At 41.1% G+C, this 19,302-nt stretch overlaps 1 protein-coding gene across 1 annotated transcript in view; it reads left to right on the top strand.

Moving 5' to 3' along the window:
• LOC124865699 (furin-like protease kpc-1) overlaps nt 1-19,302 on the top strand; it is a 312,042-nt gene that overhangs the window by 140,642 nt on the left and 152,098 nt on the right. Inside the window, exon 7 of the mRNA XM_047361035.1 lies at nt 16,117-16,154. Within this exon, the coding sequence (XP_047216991.1) occupies nt 16,117-16,154 (38 nt within the window). The remainder of the gene's footprint in view (nt 1-16,116; nt 16,155-19,302) is intronic.

Here is a 19,302-nt window from a genome sequence, read left to right as displayed (position 1 = left end):
TGGCCTTTTATTTTTTGACAGTAGGCAGACAGGAAAGAGAGGGGGAGACATTCGGCAAAGGTCGCCGGGACCCGGACTCGAATCTGGGATGGCTGCTTTGAGGACTGTAGCCTCTGCATATGTTCGCATGCTTAACCCCTACACCATCAGCGCCGTGCCCCATCAGCTTCCATTTTTGAAAGCATTCTTTGTTTACAGCATTTTTCACACCTGCCTAAAACTTTTGCACAGTACTGTATATTTGACTTTTATTGGCCAAATATTTTCTAGTTATCTCTATTTTGCCTGGGTTCAGATGTCTTCAATAAAAGCTTGTAATGTAGTGCATTTGTTTCCTCAGAGTTTTTAGATAAAAAGAGCCAGATGTCATCAGCATAGCTTTGAAATTGTATATAATATTTACCAATCTAATCATCCAAAGAGTGAACAGAATAGGTCCAAATCCAAATTCGTGTGGAACACAGAACATGACTTTGGTATTATCGGAGCATTAATTATGTAAATGTGCAAACAGAAATCTGATTAAATCAGATGTGTCTAGTTTAAACTATTTCAAAGCAGTCCATTTAATCCCAACAATAAGTATTTGAACAAGGGTAAAGTGGTCAATGATTTAAAAAACAGTTCTCAACTCTAATAGGACTAGATCAGAAACAAGTCCCTTGTCCACTGCGGTCAATAGGTGATTTGTAAATTGAACTAATTCTGCCTGAACTGTTCAAACAAACATCTGCTTTGTTGTTGGATTATAGGATGCTTTGAATTCTTTTTTAGAATTTTAAGTATATGTGTATATGTGTATTAGATATATGCCTGTCATTATCTACATCATCTGGACAATTAGGAATCATCTGAAAATGTATAGAGCTGAGAAGACATCTATATTTAGCTGTGTCTCACAGGGGCATCATGTAGAGCAGAAATGGTACCTACATCACAAATATTCACATTCCAGAGGCTTTGTTGTTACATATGTTAGTGGTTACTTTTTTAAAATCACTACCAGTTGTGGCTGTAGTAATTGTAACGCTGGTTATAAAATGTTTGTAACGTCACCCTCATCCCCGTAAATCAAGTAAGGTCAGTAGTTTTACATGGTACCATGGAGGGAGGGATTACCAGCTATATTTTTAAGAATTGTTACTTTTAATTTCAATTGCCAAATTGTTTGTCACAATTGAAAAATAGGTTCTATATTTGGGAACGAAAATGCTTGAAAACCGTACATATACAAGATTACAAATAAAGCCCATTTAGGTAGCTGAAACTATGAATTCTGTGGAGGCTTCAGTAATTGACGTCCCTTAAGTGGCTTCACTGTCAAGAGGAAGATGTGACAGGTGTGTGGACACCTGCTAGTGTCACCTCTTCAACATTTTAAATCTACGGGGAGTTCGCTCCTCCATCTTTTCATCACTTAAAGAAAAGTATATTTTACTTTTTGCAGTCAGTTTTTTCCTTTTTTTGGACTTTTTTCATTTTTCAAGTGTTTAAGAATGTGTCTCTGCTGATATGAGGGACCAAAAATGACAAAATGAAAAATAAATATGTAAATAAATAAATACACATATAAATAAATAAATACACATATAAATGTATAAATAAATGAATAAATATAAAAATAAATAAATACAAATATAAATGTATTTATTTATTTATCTATTTATTCATTTATTTTCTCCTTTTGGGCATTTATACATTTATATATTTATTCATTCATTTATTTATAAATTTTTTCATTTATACATTTATTTATTTATTCATACATTCATTTATTTATACTTTTATTTATTTATTCCTACATTTATTTCTGTATTTCTGCATTTCCACATTTTCATTTAAACATTTATTTATTCATACATTCATTTATTTATACTTTTATTTATTTCTTCCTACATTTATTTCTGTATTTCTACATTTTCACATTTATTTCTGCTTTTCGGTCTCCGTATGTTAATGAGGTGGGTGGGTCTAACATTTGTCTTCAGCACCATTGGTTAGAATTGTGTGTATGATCCTGCTGTTCTGCCAGACTCCGGTACCGAAGTTCTTTTAGTAGGCACGACGGAGGGTTCTCTTACAGCCATTGCCAATGATTTAAGGTCATTGGCAAATGATATTGACCAAAATGACTACCTCTATTTTCGTTTTCATAGAGGATTTCAATCAGCTCCAAGCTGAGATGGATGTGGAGGTTGACTCCACTATATTGGACAGTCTGGAGGAAGTTGGTCGCCAACTTACTTTGGTAAAGTTAGAAAGATATTCACAGATTCGGCTTTTCCAGATCAATAACTCATCAGTGGAACATTGCCTCTACAAAACCAACACCTCTGTGCAACCACAGCAAGGCAGACAATGAGCTACAATCGTATTTTCCTCAAAACGAGCCTAACACCGCGCTGGGAGACTTGCATTGGCCTCTATGCAGAGCTCGCTGCTCCTCAAATGCGCAGGGACTGTCTGCAAATTGCAACACCAGAAAAACATGATGGAGAAATATTCAATAAAGTTGCCAAGGAGAGGTGTATTGTCATTAAAATCATTGTATGTGTATATGATGTCACGTTTTTCATACTACATTTCTTGGATTGGAAATTAATAAAGCTGTAAGACTTTTTTGTGTGCTCATGTGATAGCGTCCGATCTCAGGTTGTGACACACTGCAAACAGTAAAGGAAAAGTTTATTATTATTCGGTTGTAATACAGAGTTATCAGTATAAGCAAATCTGCATTAATAAAGGCAATGTTATGTTTATTCAAAAGATTCAAGATTAGGTGCTCTATGTGTGCTATGAGTTTGTTGGCACTACAACATGCTACAGTGAAGTTATTGACCATTTTATGCATATTTTACTGAATATTTGGCTATTTAGGCTACAGTCTTTGGGAAATTCTAATTTTTTTAAGTATTAATTTCCAATCCATATAATTGGTGAATATCATTTGCCAATGACCTTAAATCATTGGCAATCGCTGTAAGAGAACCCTCCGTCGTGCCTACCAAAAGAACTTCGGTACCCGAGTCTAGGCAGCACAGCAGGATCATACACACAATTCTAACCAATGTTGCTGAAGACAAATGTTAGACCCACCCACCTCATTAACATATGGAGACAGAAAAGCAGAAATAATTGTGGAAATGTAGAAATACAGAAATAAATGTAGGAATAAATAAATAAAAGTAGAAATAAATGAATGTATGAATAAATACATGTATAAATGAAAAAATGTATAAATAAATGAATGAATAAATACATAAATGTATAAATGCACAAAAAGGAGAAAATAAATGAATAAATAGATAAATAAATACATTTATATGTGTATTTATTTATTTTTATATTTATTTATTAATGCATTTATATATTTATATGTGTATTTATTTGTTCTTATATTTATTTATTTATACATTTATATGTGTATTTATTTATTTACATATTTATTTTTCATTTTGTCATTTTTGGTCCCTCATATGCTGACACCATAAATGTATTTTGAAATACCCTGTAATGTTAGTGCTACTGCTCTAAAAAATGAAATGTTTATTTTTTTAGTATAGTCAGAAATGTTTATTTTAGTATTCGAGGGAATGGAGGCTGTGTTACTTTGTCTCTTCCCTAAACATTGTTGCAGTTTCAGCCCATGTACTCCATAATACTGTTTAGTCAGTGATGGCTGAAATCAGATGGATTTTATACATTTAAATTAACTGAGAAAACATGTTTGTTTTGGTAGTTTAGGTTGACCTTTTTCTTACAATGTACACTGCCTTGTAATAAATTTAAACCTATTAAACCTTCTAACGTTTTTGTTGTTACACACACAAACCTTTAAGGGTTTTATTGGGATTTTATCTGGTAAATCGACAACACAAAGTATTCCTTAATTGTGAAGAAAAAGGAAAAAGATTTTTATTTTGTTTTTAAAACATAATAATATGTATTCAGCGCCACTTACATTGATACTGCTAAATAAAATCCAGTGCAAACAATTGTGCTAACAAATAAATTAATTAATTAATAAAGTCCAATTTTGTGTAATTGTATCCCAGTATAAAACCAACCAGCTGTTTTTTGAAGGCCTCAGAGATTTGTAAGAGAACATACAGCATCATGATGACCTAGGAACACAGCAGGTCAGGGAGAAACAATATACCGAGCTTTGAACATCTCACTTAATCTCCAATAATAGGAGGAGTAGGTTACAACTGCATCCATCCATGTTTGGGTGGGCAGCTATAGCATTATCTAGAGGAGAAGCGGTCGGGATCCACAGGTCAGGTGGGAGAATCTGTTTTTGCCTCTTTAGCTGAGGCAATAAGATAGCCAATGTTTAAATAAAGCCATATGAAGTCCCATTTAAAGTTTGACAATGTGGAAAATGGTGATCTGGGTAGATCTGACGTGCACTGCACATCACTCTTAAGAAACACAATGTTTGCAGCATCATGCTGTAGGGATGATTTTCTTAAGAAAATACAGTGAAACTGGTAAAAGTTGATGGGAAGTCACATCCTGGATACATGCTCATCCAGGAGAAGTGAATGTTACAAGTCACTGACTTGATGCAATCTGCTAGGTTTATTTAGATAACCTTTTAACCAATTTGAATAATAGATTGAATATTACTGCACTGTTGATAATTAGAATCAGTTGGAATTTATGTATTTGACTTGAAATCTGTATGATTTGACTAAATTGCCTTTGTAAAGTGCTTTGATATAACATGTGTTGTGAATTGCTGCTATATAAATAAACTGAACAGAACTGACCTGAATGGAGCTAAATACCAGTCAAAACTGGAAGATAACCTGTTAGAGGTTGCAAAAGGCTTGAGACTGGGGATGATAATAGCATAATAAAGTTCCAAGTCCATACCTAAATCCCATTGATAATCTGTGGCAAGATTTGAAAAATCATGGTCATCAATACTAAGCATTTATCAAAAATCTTAATTAAAAAATCATAATTCAGGAAAATAGTTTCTTAACCAAAAATCATTACTTACAAATAGAAATCAGAGATGTCCTCTGGTGTTGTGGTCATGGGCTCAAAGTTCTTAATAATTACAATTAGTTATTCATCACTAATATTGATAAATTATTAACCAAAACCACTAATTCTCACTGTTTATTCAACCGCTTCACCGAAGGTGGGGGAACTTCGACCTTGTTTTGACAGATAAATCACTCTTGCACAAAATAAACACAAATGCTTCCCTTAAATATATATATGAAGATTTATTGAAGCCATATAATTCTGATATATCCTGGTCCAAAAAACCTTCACCTAACTAACAAGCACTATTCTACACAAAGGGGATAAAAATGACTACCTAACAACAATAATAAAAGAAAAATATATGTGTCTATGAAGATCAAAACCGCAGTTTTATGGACAAAATGTGCTATTTGGGTTAAATGGAAAGAGAAGTCCTGTCACATTATGGTTTTGGGGTGGCCCAAAGCGCAGACAAGAGCTAGGCAGCAGCATTTCGGATAGATCCAGAGCTTTATTCGAACGTAACAAAATACTGCAGGTACTGACCAGAGTGGCGATCCAAAATGTACAAGACACTGCAGGAACATGCAGAACTCAAAGCATGGACGAGGGTAGTGAATGAAGAGGAACCAGCGGGGAACAAAGAACACAGACCAACTAATATACAGAGAGATGTGAGAGGGGAACAAAAGGAAACCAGAACTGTCAGAAAACAGAAAGCAATAAACATGAATACAAAACCTCAAACAAGAAACATCTAGCAAAACAAAACACAAAACCACAAACTAAGTCCAAAATGTCACATCCTGACAAGTCCTCCTGGTGTGCTGATATCTCGATTGCAGCAATCAGCTGTTAAAACGGTGGGGCCACGCCCCTTTAGCCTCTAGCAGCTGATTGTCCCAAATCTCGAACAAAGAGTCATAAAACTCTGAGGCGGGAACTCAGTGGGAAAAAACTCCAGTAATAAAACTGGAATAAAAGAATGGTCAGGCGAGGCCCAGACCGCAGTTGCTTTGAATGAAACGTTAAAAGTCCAACTTCTAACTCCTGGCTGATTTGGGATCAACCTGACAAAACGTGAACACGCACGATTCAGCAGCGCTTGCACAGCAAATCAAAACACAGCTCAGCATAAAACACTTCAATCAGTATTGCATGGAACAAGTTGAAACCTTGGATTAACTACTGGTGATTCTAAATCACCTTAACTATGCCTCATCCTGCCCAGACTTCTAAATATACCTATCCAATTTAATGTAAAAAGAACAAAATTACTTTGACGTTGATTTCTTCTCTCCACCGGTTGAGGATGGGTAGGTATAAAGAAAAAGGGCCGGGGGGATTGCGCGTCCTTGATCAACTCAAAAGAAAAACGGTAAACTTCTCAAGCGTTTAGTCGACTGAATCACATGGAGGAAAACTAATCTCCTTGGGAATAAAACCTCTGTGGGTTTTCACCTGCACCAGGTGTCGGCGTGGTCTTCAATCGGTATATGAATCTTCTGACCTTCTTGTATCAGACACATTTCCAACTTTCAAGCTCTTCCAGGAATAGCCTTGTTGAGAAAAAGTTCACCTGCGAGCTTTTGTCTCTCCGTTGCATCGTCCCGTGGAAATGGCAACGAAAATTTGTCTTCCGCGGGTTTTATAATCCCGGGTGACGTCAGAGCTGCGATGTCTGTTGAGCTGCGCATGTTCAACTGTGCGCCCAAAATGGATGACTCCAACACACAAAAAAATATTATATATTATATATTGAAATAATGACTTGGGGGGATCAGTACTTTTTGATTTCTTCCATTTCATTGTTATGGACTATGTTGTCCTGGTGTTTCACATAAAAACCCAATGGAATATATATAAGATTTGGTTGTAATTTGACAAATAGTGAAGAGCACTATAAAAGCTTTATGTAACTCTCTTATCCAAAATGGTGTTAAGCTAAAGAAATGTTAATAAATATTACATTATATGCATATTAGAATATTTAAAAATAAATTTTAAGCATCAAAAGCGAGGTGGACTTTGGCAGCTAAATTCTCTCCCTCCTCCTACCTCCTCACCCTGGCAGTCAAAGCTGAACTGAAATCTTGACACTTAGACTGGACAGTGAGACTAGAACTGTGAAACTGTGTTTTCATCGTTTATCTCCTCTCTTTTTATATTTAAGTACCATAAGACGTTTGCATAATGCATTTCTTTCTCTTTTCTTCTTATGTCTTTATTGTATATATGCTCTCCTGCATCACTGTTTATGCATGTGGGTGTTTGCCTGTTCTGATTCACACTTGTTTGAAATAACAAGAAATTTCAAGATATGTTTACTCATTGATTGACAGAAAAGGTTTCAACTTGCAAGTGGAATTTGCTTATGAATTTCAGAAATAATTACAGTCAAATGAGAGTGGGGAGTTAAGGCCCACACACAAAAAAATGATTTTCCTCTGAACAGCCCATCATTGCTGAAACAAATGTTTCACGCTTGAACTCGAAGCTCCGTTTGTGAGTTCGCCGTAGGTTGTGAGCTGACCACTGGGCTGATGGGGCAGCAGGGCGAGTTGGAGGTGGGGGGAATAACGGTCGCTGCTTGAATACTAATGCTCCACTTTAGAAGTCAACTCTTTTCTGTATCATTACATCCTCTGGTCTCTGTTTGTGTCTATCTGCTTTTCCTTTTTCCCATCTTTGTTTTCTCACTTCTCCCACTCCTCCCAACAGTCCTCATCATCCTTCCCCTCTCGTCTTTCAGCTTGTCTTTGCTTCTTCTTTATATACTCACACCACACAGCTCCTGGCTTTCCATCACCTATGTTGCCTCTGCCCTTATCTTGTATCTGTCATCAAACTCTCCTTCTCCCCAAGATTTGTCTCTTTGCCACTCACTTTTCAAAGCACCCACTCCCCCCCCCCCCCCCCCCCCCCCCCAAAACCATACACACACACACATATTCCTACAAAGGCAGGTAATTATAGCCAAGTGTCCAGTCCTTTTTAAATACTGGGCTGATTAATGAGAGCGAGGTGCAGGGCCAGGAAGTCTCACTCTTAGTGGGTGGTGATACACACCCCTTGTCTATATCCAGTTCTCCCGCACACATACTCAGTCTTCTTTTTCACACTTCCATATGAAAATTGTCAGCTATATGCAGCCTCATTACAGAAATATTAATATCAGTGTTGTGGTTTACATCCTTCCTACTCCAACGTTCTCCTCCCCTTAACCTCTCTTCCTCACCTTCTTGTCTCTGTGGCAGCCTGTTATCTTCTGATCTTTTATTGTACAGTAACTTAGACAAAGGAGAGCAATTCCAGTGGGGGGGCCGGATCAGGTGTAGCGGGGGCCTCCTCTGATGTGATGTCGGCTCATTTTCTCCACAGAAGCTCAGGCACGACTCGGCGTCAGCTCCAAATGGCCCCCGCCACATCTCGATGTCTGATTTGTGTGTGGTTTTGACCCTGTGGGCCAATGTGAATGCTGCTGGAGCAAAGAGATAGAGTGCAGCTGCCGCCGCCGAACACTGACAGGCATGCACACATGCAGAAAGCCAAGTGTGCACACACACACACATGCCTGCACAATCACAATCTTTGCTGGGTCAGCCAGGTTCAAAGCATTTGTATTCATAGGAGGTTTTGCATTGGCTCTACCACCTACAGTGCACCTTATAACTGTGGGATGTGGCTTTTTACTTTCATATTCTGTCATGTTTGTTAAGTGTTAGACTAGCGACAGCAACAATCATGTACACACAAGAAAAGTTTCGAAGGTTTATTAAAACTATTGTGCAGCGGAAGGGTTCTTATGGGTTTATGACTGAAGGTCCAGATCGGCTTGAGGAGGAGAGGTAAGTGGGTATTGTCTGAGATTGGAAATGATGAAGAGGGTTGTATAATAGATGGAGAGAGGTTCTTACAGTTGGAGATGGTGAAGCTATTCCAAAGAAGGTGAGTCTTATCTAAGAGTCTGAGGTTGACAGCTGGTGGTGAAAGGCAGCTGGATTATTGTTTCCTTTGTTGTTTCTTTCCAGAGTAGAAGATTGTGAGCAACGTTCACGGCTGGACAGACAGGTGAGTGAGCGACGGTGTTGAAGGAGTCCAAACGTTTGTAACAGGATGACAACCAGAGAAGTCTTGAGAGGATTTTTCCCATAGTCAAGGAACAAGGACGCAGAGCACAGGAAGCCAGGAAGGGATCATGAATGATGTTCCGACAAGTAAAAACAGCAACAGGTAAGTGACAGAACTTTGAGGAGAGCAAGGACACAATGAAGGTAGGCCTGATTACCACGCATTTTTGCAAACAAATATGGCATCTGCCTCAGGGAGTCTGCTCCTCTTTATGCTCCTACTGATCAGGCTTGAGGAGCTGCAGCTGTGGTAGTACACCTGCCACTCATGCCCTGCAGTGAGAGAAGGTGGGGAGATATACACATACAAACCCTAACCTGCACACAGCTCTGTGGATACCACTGACCCGGGCAGGTGGAGGGGGTTTGGCAAGAATGGCTAAATTTTAGAGGTATGAAAAGTGGGATGAACGGTGAGAAGCGGACCCAACAAAGACCCAACCAGGGGCGAGGATCAACCAACCTCTCAAGGGTAGTCACCAGATGTTAGGTCAGTTCATCCCGCCTGTGGCTGCAGAGGTCCTCCGTATCACACAGGATGTCTTCCACAGCTGTAGTACTTTCCTCAACTTCAGTCTCAGGTTGAACATGTACTCCATGATACCACACAGTTGATTTGCATAACACCTCAGGAGTCTGGAGCTGATGCCATTTGGCCTGTTTGCACCTTGATTTTTTGCAGCTTGTTCCTCACCTGAAGTGTTGAAAGGGACAGGGTGTTGGTGGGGTACACATGATGAATAAGTAATTTGGCAGCTTCAGCAGCAGATGGGAGTTTGGAGAGAGGTCATAGGCCTTGGAGAAAAAGTCAATGACCAGTAATAAAGTGAATGGCTATTTGTGACCTGGGACGGCTGGAAGTTGGAAGTGGTTGGAGAAGACCAGAGGGAGATTGATGAGAATTTGCAATTTGGGCACAAATGATACAAGCACAGATATATTCTTGAACATCTCCATTAAGGAATGGCCACCAACATAATGTCAACATAATACTGGTATAGTCTGAAGTGTGTAATGGATGGAGAGAGGTTGGCTTGTGGGACTCCTGAGGCGGCTGACGGGTACCGTGGGGCCAAGCGTGCTGCGGCCCAAGCTGTGGCAGAGCAAAAACTCTGGCCTGGGAGGAGTTCGGTGAGGCCATGGAGAAGGACTACCGGTTGGCCTCGAAGCGATTTTAGCAAACCGTCCGGTGCCTCAGGAAGGGGAAGCAGTGCTTCGCCAACACTGTTTATAGTGGGGGTGGGAGGCTGCTGACCTCAACTGAGGACATTATCGGGCGGTGGAAGGAGTACTTCGATGATCTCCTCAATCCTGCCATCACGCATTCCCTGGTGGAAACAGAGGCCGGGGACTCGGGGCTGGACTCTTTCATCACCCAGGCTGAAGTCACCGAGGTGGTTAAAAAGCTCCGCGGTGGCAAGGCTTCTGGGGTGGAGGAGATCCGCCCTGAGTACCTCAAGTCTCTGGATGTTGTTGGGCTGTCATGGTTGACACACCTCTTCAACATTGCGTGGCGGACGGGGACAGTGCCTCAGGACTGGCAGACTGGGGTGGTGGTCCCCCTTCGTAGTGTTCCAACTACAGGGGGATCACACTCCTCAGCCTCCCTGGTAAGGCCTACGCCAGGGTATTGGAGAGGAGAGTCTGGCCGATAGTTTAACCTCGGCTTCAGGAGGAGCAGTATGGTTTTCGTCCCGGCCGTGGAACACTGGACCAGCTCTATACCCTCTACAGGGTGCTCGAGGGTTCATGGGAGTTTGCCCAAACGGTTCACATGTGTTTTGTGGACCTGGAGAAGGCATTCGACTGTGTCCCTCATGATGCCCTGTGGGCGGTGCTCCTGGAGTATGGAATCGGGGGCCCTTTATTAGGGGCCATCCGGTCCCTGTACGAGCGGAGCAGGAGTTTCCGCATTGCCGGCACTAAGTCAGACCTGTTCCTGGTGCATGTTGGACTGCAGCAGGGCTGCCCTTTGTCACCGGTCCTGTTCATAACTTTTATGGACAGGATTTCTAGACGCAGCCAAGGGGTTCTGGTTTGGGGACCAGGGGATTTTGTCTCTTCTTTTTGCAGATGACGTGGTCCTGCTGGCCCCCTCTACCCAAGACCTACAGCATGCGCTGAGGTGGTTCGCAGCCGAGTGTGAAGCGGCTGGGATGAAGATCAGCTCCTCCAAGTCCGAGGCCATGGTACTCGACTGGAAAAGGGTGGCTTGTCCTCTTCAGGTTGGATGGGAGTTCCTGCCTCAAGTGGAGGAGTTTAAGTATCTCGGGGTCTTGTTCACGAGTGGGGGAAAAATGAAGTGGGAGATTGACAGACGGATCGGTGCGGCTGCCGCAGTAATGGGGGCGCTGTGCCGGTCCGTTGTGGTGAAGAGAGAGCTGAGCCGAAAAGCAAAGCTCTCAATTTACCGGTCGGTCTTCGTTCCTACACTCACCTATGGCCATGAACTTTGGGTCATGACCGAAAGAACGAGATCCCGGATACAAGCGGCTGAAATGAGCTTCCTCCGTAGGGTGGCCGGGCACTCCCTTAGAGATAGGGTGAGGAGCTCGGCCATCCGGGAGGGGCTCGGAGTAGAGCCGCTGCTCCTCCACATCGAGAGGAGCCAGTTGAGGTGGCTCGGGCATCTATACCGGATGCCTCCTGGACGCCTTCCTCGGGAGATGTTCCAGCCACGTCCCACCGGGAGAAGGCCCAGGGGACGGCCCAGGACACGCTGGAGGGACTATGTCTCTTGGCTGGCCTGGGAACGCCTTGGGCTCCACCCGGAGGAGCTGGAGGAGGTGTCTGAGGAGAGGGACGTCTGGGCGTCTCTGCTGAGCCTGCTGCCCCCGCGACCCGGTCCCGGATAAGCGGAAGACGACGAGTACGAGGTTTTTACTGTTGGAGGCGGTGATGGAGTTCCAGGGAAGGTGATTCTTATCCACAGAGTTTGAGATTGACAGTTGGTGGTTGATTAGCAGCTGCATTATTGTTTTCCAAAGTAGGACATTATGAAGCGGGGGAATATTGGAGGATGAACAGGCACGCGAGTGAGCGATGTTGTCGAAAGATCACAAAGAACGAGGACGCAGAGCACTGGAAGCCAGGAAGTGAGCATGAACAAGGGAAGTGGTTCCTGCAAGGATAAACAGCAAAGTTAAATGCCAGAACTTTGCGGAGAGCAATGACACAATGACAGACTGGCATCTGCCTCAGGGAGTCTGTTCTTCTTTATGCTCCTCCTGATTAGGCTTGATGAGCTGCAGCTGTGGGGGCACACCTGCCAGTCACACCCTGCAGTGAGAGAAGTTGAGGAGAAATACACATAGAAACACCAACCCACACAACTCTGTGAATAGGATTGTCTCTAAAAAAATTGGATAGGATCTTTGTTTACAACTGTACTTACAGCAGTATGCCGCTACCTTAGTAAATGCACCTGACTCAACAAATTTTTTCACTTGGACTATCTTGAAAATACCTAAGCCTGCTCAGTTTTGATACTTAATTCCACTCAAACTCTTGTCCACATAAGAAGGTTAATTTCATTTCATGCATGTATATGTATTCAAACAATGACGTCCTCTGTAGGTTACGGGGCTCCTACGTTTACAAATACGATCAGAAGTATGGAAAAGAAAAATAGATTATGGATCAATCTTCTAGTTACCAAAAAAGAATTATAACTACATACAACTACATTTGACCTGATTACAACCAGTAATATTCACTTGAATCACTGTTGAATTCCTGAACCTACAGTCTGAACCTACAGAAAATAATATTTCCATACCTGTTAAGACACTCATGGGGTAAAAACTAAGCACACAATTAATAGCTTGGAGAACCACCTGTACTAGCAATACCTTAAGTACTTGTTTTCTTAGTCTCTCACAACTTTGTGGAAGGATGTTGCCCCACTCCTTTAAAAGTTTTGCTTCTTGATCAGAAGCCCCCTGAGAAGCCGAGTCTTGTTTTACACTGACTCGAGTCACACTTACAGTAAGTCACAAAAATCAAAGAATTCAGAGTCTATTAGACTCACAACCTAAATACTTCAGACTTGACATGGACCTCAGGTTTGAGTTCATTATGTTGTAATTTATACCTTAAATTTGAACATCTTCATTATTCCGAATTGAGAACAAAGGTCTTAAATGTAGATTTAGAAAAAGGTTTCCCAATATCATTAAAAATTATCAAGGAGGGGTTTTCTTCTCCAGTGAGGAGAAGAAAATCCTCCAAACCCTATTCAGTGCTATATATAACAAAAGAGTGGACAATACCAAGACAGGGTGGAACAGGTCTTAACTTTGTCATTCCAATGTTAAGACCTGTTCCACCCTGTCTTAACTTTGTCATTCCAAAGATTAAAAAACACTTTGATTTATTCAGAAATTTAACAAGTTCTATTATTTTTCTTAAACCATGAATACCTATGTTTATTTTTAATTGGGTAAATATTACATTTAATCAATTTTCAAAATAATATAAAGCAGCTTTTTTTGGATTTTTTGAGTGGCAAGTTAAATGTTAAAAGATTGAAAGATAATTGTTAATGAATATTAAATTATTGAAAAAATATTACGAAATGTTTATGTGTTATTTTATACCTAAGGACAAACATTGGAGGTTTGGTGTCCTAACCTACAGCAATGCAGAATGAGAGTTGACCTAATCGTTGTGGATTTGCTCAGAAAATGTTTATTTCAGTTGTTGAGACTTGACTCATACTTTTTGAGGCTCCTGTACTCCACAATTTCACAGAGAGAAATATTATTTGCAATATGAAAAATGCATGAATGACAAGGCATATTCTCAGAGGAACACAAACCAATACAGAACAAGAGCTTCAAGTTTTACCTAAAGTCATTTCTTTTGGAGAGATGCAAAAAATGTCAATTGGAAGGTATCAGAGGAAAACAATAATAAAATACCCAAATGCTTAAGAATCACTTTTCTAAGCAAAGTTCTTATTTGAAAAGTTCTGATTTAAAGTGCAAGCTGAAGTGCTGGTTTGGGTCTAAGGAGTTTATTAAGCAATTTTGAAATTGCATTACTTGCAAGAGTTTGGCATGACATAAACAAACATAATCCCAACATGCCTCTAATGATTCAAAATAGCTGTTTGGACTTTTGATATCAGTTTTGGCCAGGAAAAAAAAACAACCAAGTGCAGAAGTCACGTAATTCAGGAAGTAGAGAGCAGGACAAGTATTTGTGGTGCACTTCTAGAATTTGGCCTTTATGCAAGCATTTCAAGAATAAGTTTAAGTTTAAAGAAAGCAGGCAAAATGAGCAAAATGTAAGGGGCTCCGGTTAGATCCTACTACATGAATATATGTTTTGGAGAAATCTAACAATACAAATGACTGTTATCTACACTATCTGCCCTGTGAAACATGGTGGTGGCAGATTCATGCTGTGGGAATGCTTTTGTACAGCAGGGAGAGGAAAGCTGGTCAGAGTGGCAAGGCATATACATGGAGCCATATGCAGGGTAATCCCAGAAGAAAAACATTCAGAACAACTTTAAACATGCTGCCAGAGCTACAATGAACTGGTTTAGATCAAAGCATGTTCATGTCTCAGAATTACCCAAAAGGAATCTGTGACAAATCCCAAAGAAATACACACATTTATGTTTGTCGTAATGTGTGAAAATTGGGAAAAAGATAACGAGAAATGAATACTTTGTAAGGCCTTTTAATTACGCTATTTCTTTATCTGAAGCTAATTTCTGGTGCTAAGACATGACAATAAATTGCTCTTAGAGTGCAAAGAAAGGATTTAGAAACATCAGACACCCTAACACATGCTAAAAAGACGTTTAAGGCAAAATGTTCCACAGGAGGATGAAGATGGGGACAATAAAATTGTCAGATCTCATTTCTACAAAGTAACTGACTAGTCTGGCATGGCATGGTTCAGCATGGCACAGCGTGGCAGGCTCCAGTGAGGCTGCACCCACCATGGGCCACATCCTGCTTGAGCGCCACGCAATCAGGCCGTGACAGCAAAACCTTCCTTGGGTTACCATGGCAACCAGAGGCAGTGCCTCTGTGGGACAAAGGCGGGTCGCTCCTGTGTGTGTGTGGTGAGGGAGTGTGTGATTGAGAGACAGAGAGTGAGTGATGTGCAGCAGAGCAGGCGCGGGCCTCCTGGGGTCGTCATTCGTTTGTCTCTCGCTGAGACCACAGGAGCCCTGCTGCACCAGAGATGGAGGTGGTTGGATTGAAGGGGGGTGGGGGCTGGGGGACGAGGGGAGGGAAGGGAAGGGGCAAGCCAGAGAAAGGCAACTGATGTGGAAAGAAATAAGGGTGAAAAGATGTGAGAAAGGTGCCACAAGAAAGATTAAGAATGTGAAAAGAATGGCATGAATATGGTTGAATTTGGATCATTTGAAGCCTTTTGTTCATTCACTCATCTAAAAGTCATGTGCAGAAAATGACATGATTCTTGACAAAACTTAGTTTAAAAAAAAAAAAAACAGTACACTTTGGCAAATTAATTGCACCAATTAGTGGGGCACTCAAAATTCAAAATTTGTATAACCTGTCTACCACATAGCAAGCGCAAATGGCTTGAGACTGCACTTCTCTCATGGCTTCATAGAACAGAATAACATGACAAGTGCACTTAGGCATTACTGAATGAACAAAACATGAGAAATTAGGCATGGATCTCATAAACATTATCTCCAGCTTTAAACGGGCCTTGATTCCTCCACAGAGAAGAAGAGGTTGCACATATAGAATTAATCAATTAAACCAAATAGTGTAATTGCCTGTTCTTTAATCATTGCTTTAATTCTCAATAACATTAAGTGGACATCCTTGTTGCCTCTGTAGACACTTAGAAAAGAGAGGTTTTTTTCTCACAGTATGAATTTTTACAGAACCAACAGTGTTTTCTTGTAAGAATGGAAGTAAAAATCTATTAATCTATCTGATTAAAAGTGCAATGATGAGTAAATTATTTTTGTTTCCTTTTTTAGGCGTGGATCACACAAATAAGGACCTGACGAAAAACTTTGTGAGTAAACTAAAGATCAGCTTAATCTAAATGGGTCTAAATGTTTTTGAAGGGAATCATGATGAACATACAGGTCCTTCTCAAAATATTAGCATATTGTGATAAAGTTCATTATTTTCCATAATGTCATGATGAAAATTTAACATTCATATATTTTAGATTCATTGCACACTAACTGAAATATTTCAGGTCTTTTATTGTCTTAATACAGATGATTTTGGCATACAGCTCATGAAAACCCAAAATTCCTATCTCACAAAATTAGTATATTTCATCCGACCAATAAAAGAAAAGTGTTTTTAATACAAAAAACGTCAACCTTCAAATAATCATGTACAGTTATGCACTCAATACATGGTCTGGAATCCTTTTGCAGAAATGACTGCTTCAGTGCGGCGTGGCATGGAGGCCATCAGCCTGTGGCACTGCTGAGGTCTTATGGAGGCCCAGGATGCTTCGATAGCGGCCTTTAGCTCATCCAGAGTGTTGGGTCTTGAGTCTCTCAACGTTCTCTTCACAATATCTCACAGATTCTCTATGGGGTTCAGGTCAGGAGAGTTGGCAGGCCAATTGAGCACAGTGATACCATGGTCAGTAAACCATTTACCAGTGGTTTTGGCACTGTGAGCAGGTGCCAGGTCGTGCTGAAAAATGAAATCTTCATCTCCATAAAGCTTTTCAGCAGATGGAAGCATGAAGTGCTCCAAAATCTCCTGATAGCTAGCTGCATTGACCCTGTCCTTGATAAAACACAGTGGACCAACACCAGTGGCTGACACGGCACCCCAGACCATCACTGACTGTGGGTACTTGACACTGGACTTCTGGCATTTTGGCATTTCCTTCTCCCCAGTCTTCCTCCAGACTCTGGCACCTTGATATCCGAATGACATGCAGAATTTGCTTTCATCCAACAAAAGTACTTTGGACCACTGAGCAACGGTCCAGTGCTGCTTCTCTGTAGCCCAGGTCAGGCGCTTCTGCCGCTGTTTCTGGTTCAAAAGTGGCTTGACCTGGGGAATGCGGCACGTGTAGCCCATTTCCTGCACACGCCTGTGCACGGTGGCTCTGGATGTTTCTACTCCAGACTCAGTCCACTGCTTCCGCAGGTCCCCCAAGGTCTGGAATCGGCCCTTCTCCACAATCTTCCTCAGGGTCCGGTCACCTCTTCTTGTTGTGCAGCGTTTTCTGCCACACTTTTTCCTTCCCACAGACTTCCCACTGAGGTGCCTTGATACAGCACTCTGGGAACAGCCTATTCGTTCAGAAATTTCTTTCTGTGTCTTACCCTCTTGCTTGAGGGTGTCAATAGTGGCCTTCTGGACAGCAGTCAGGTCGGCAGTCTTACCCATGATTGGGGTTTTGAGCGATGAACCAGAATGGGAGTTTTAAAGGCTCTAGGAATCTTTTGCAGGTGTTTAGAGTTAACTCGTTGATTCAGATGATTAGGTTCATAGCTCGTTTAGAGACCCTTTTAATGATATGCTAATTTTGTGAGATAGGAATTTTGGGTTTTCATGAGCTGTATGCCAAAATCATCCGTATTAAGACAATAAAAGACCTGAAATATTTCAGTTAGTGTGCAATAAATCTAAAATATATGAATGTTAAATTTTCATCATGACATTATGGAAAATAATGAACTTTATCACAATATGCTAATATTTTGAGAAGGACCTGTACAACTCTGATCAGAAGCTTAAACCCTACCATCATCAGCATGAATGTCATTTTTTCATTTTGGGCTTTCAGTGTTACATTTTAATAAATTTTTCTCAAATGATTACACAACACAACTTAGATGACTAAAGAAAAATACTAATGTTTAAAAAATTGTCAATTTGCAAGTTTCAGAGAAACACTCATTTTGCAGCCACAAACAAGGTCCTGGCATGATTCTGTCAGGATATTTGAACTTTCATCTTATCAGAAATCTGTTTAAATGAGTTGGTTTACTGGCACTAACCTGGCTGTTGCGTGAAGTGTGTTAATTTCAAACAGGGTTGAGGTCATGGCCCTTCCAGTATTAGGATTGTGTTCTGTTTGGTGGATCTGTTTGTGTCTACTTACCTTACAGAGTCAGAGTGGCAGGGGCGGAGCTTTCCAATCTACGCACCTGTCCTGGATTCTGCTGATGAGAGCAGCTGGCATTTAAGCTCCTGGAAGTGATCCATTCCTTGCCGGATTATTCATTGGCACTGGTACTGAGTGAGACAGCCAACAATTTATCTTTGAGACTTTCTTGATTCAGGGGCCGAGCAGAACCTAATAAGTGACAATCTGGTGGAACAACTCTGCGTCCCCACTAAGGAACTTAGTCAACCCATATCCATGATGACTCTTACAGGACAAACCTTCTCCTCCGTCACCCATAAGGTTCCCTCTCTCCATTTTGTGATCTCTGGCAACCACCATGAGCTGGGTGGGTTTTTTGTTTTTCATTCGGAACACGCTCAAATAGTTCTGGGTTTCCCATGGCTCCACAAACGCAACCCCATCATTAACTGGTCTCAAAGAAGAGTAGATTCATGGATTGAATCTTGTTCCAAGAACTGTTTAAGGGCTGCTGTGTCTTCCTTATCTTCCACTACTGAAACTGAGAGGGTCGATTTATCTACAGTCCCCTCTTGTTACCACGACCTGGCTCAAGTATTTATTAAGTCCAAGGTTCCATCTATCTCCATCTGAGGCCAATTATGATGTTGGCAACCGAGAGCTTCTTGCCATTAAACTGGCATTAGAGGAATGGAGGCATTGGCTGGAGGGCGCAGAGGTCCCGTTCATCATGTTAACTGACCATAAGAATCTTGTTTATTTACAACAGGCTAAGAGGTTGAATGCCAGACAGGCAAGATGGTCACTTTTCTTTTCTAGGTTCAACTTTCCTATCACATACCGGCCAGGATCTAAAAATGTCAAGCCTGATGCCCTGTCTAGACAGTTCTCTTCCTCAGATCACTCCAAGTGCAACGAACCCATTCTCCCTCTCTCCTGCACTATTGGAGCCATCACATGGAGGATTGAGAACGAGATTCGTCAAGCACAACAAGTGGAACCAGACCCAGGTACCGGACCTCCTAATCGCCTTTTTGTCCCTAAGACTGCAGTCAGCAAGGTCCTCACATGGATTCACGTCTCCAAGTTCTCC

The sequence above is a fragment of the Girardinichthys multiradiatus genome, chromosome 3 (genome assembly GCF_021462225.1).
Source record: "Girardinichthys multiradiatus isolate DD_20200921_A chromosome 3, DD_fGirMul_XY1, whole genome shotgun sequence".
NCBI classification, from domain to species: Eukaryota; Metazoa; Chordata; class Actinopteri; order Cyprinodontiformes; family Goodeidae; genus Girardinichthys; species Girardinichthys multiradiatus.
The sequence above is the reverse complement of the archived record's forward strand: the minus strand, read 5'-3'. Positions and strand labels throughout refer to the sequence as shown.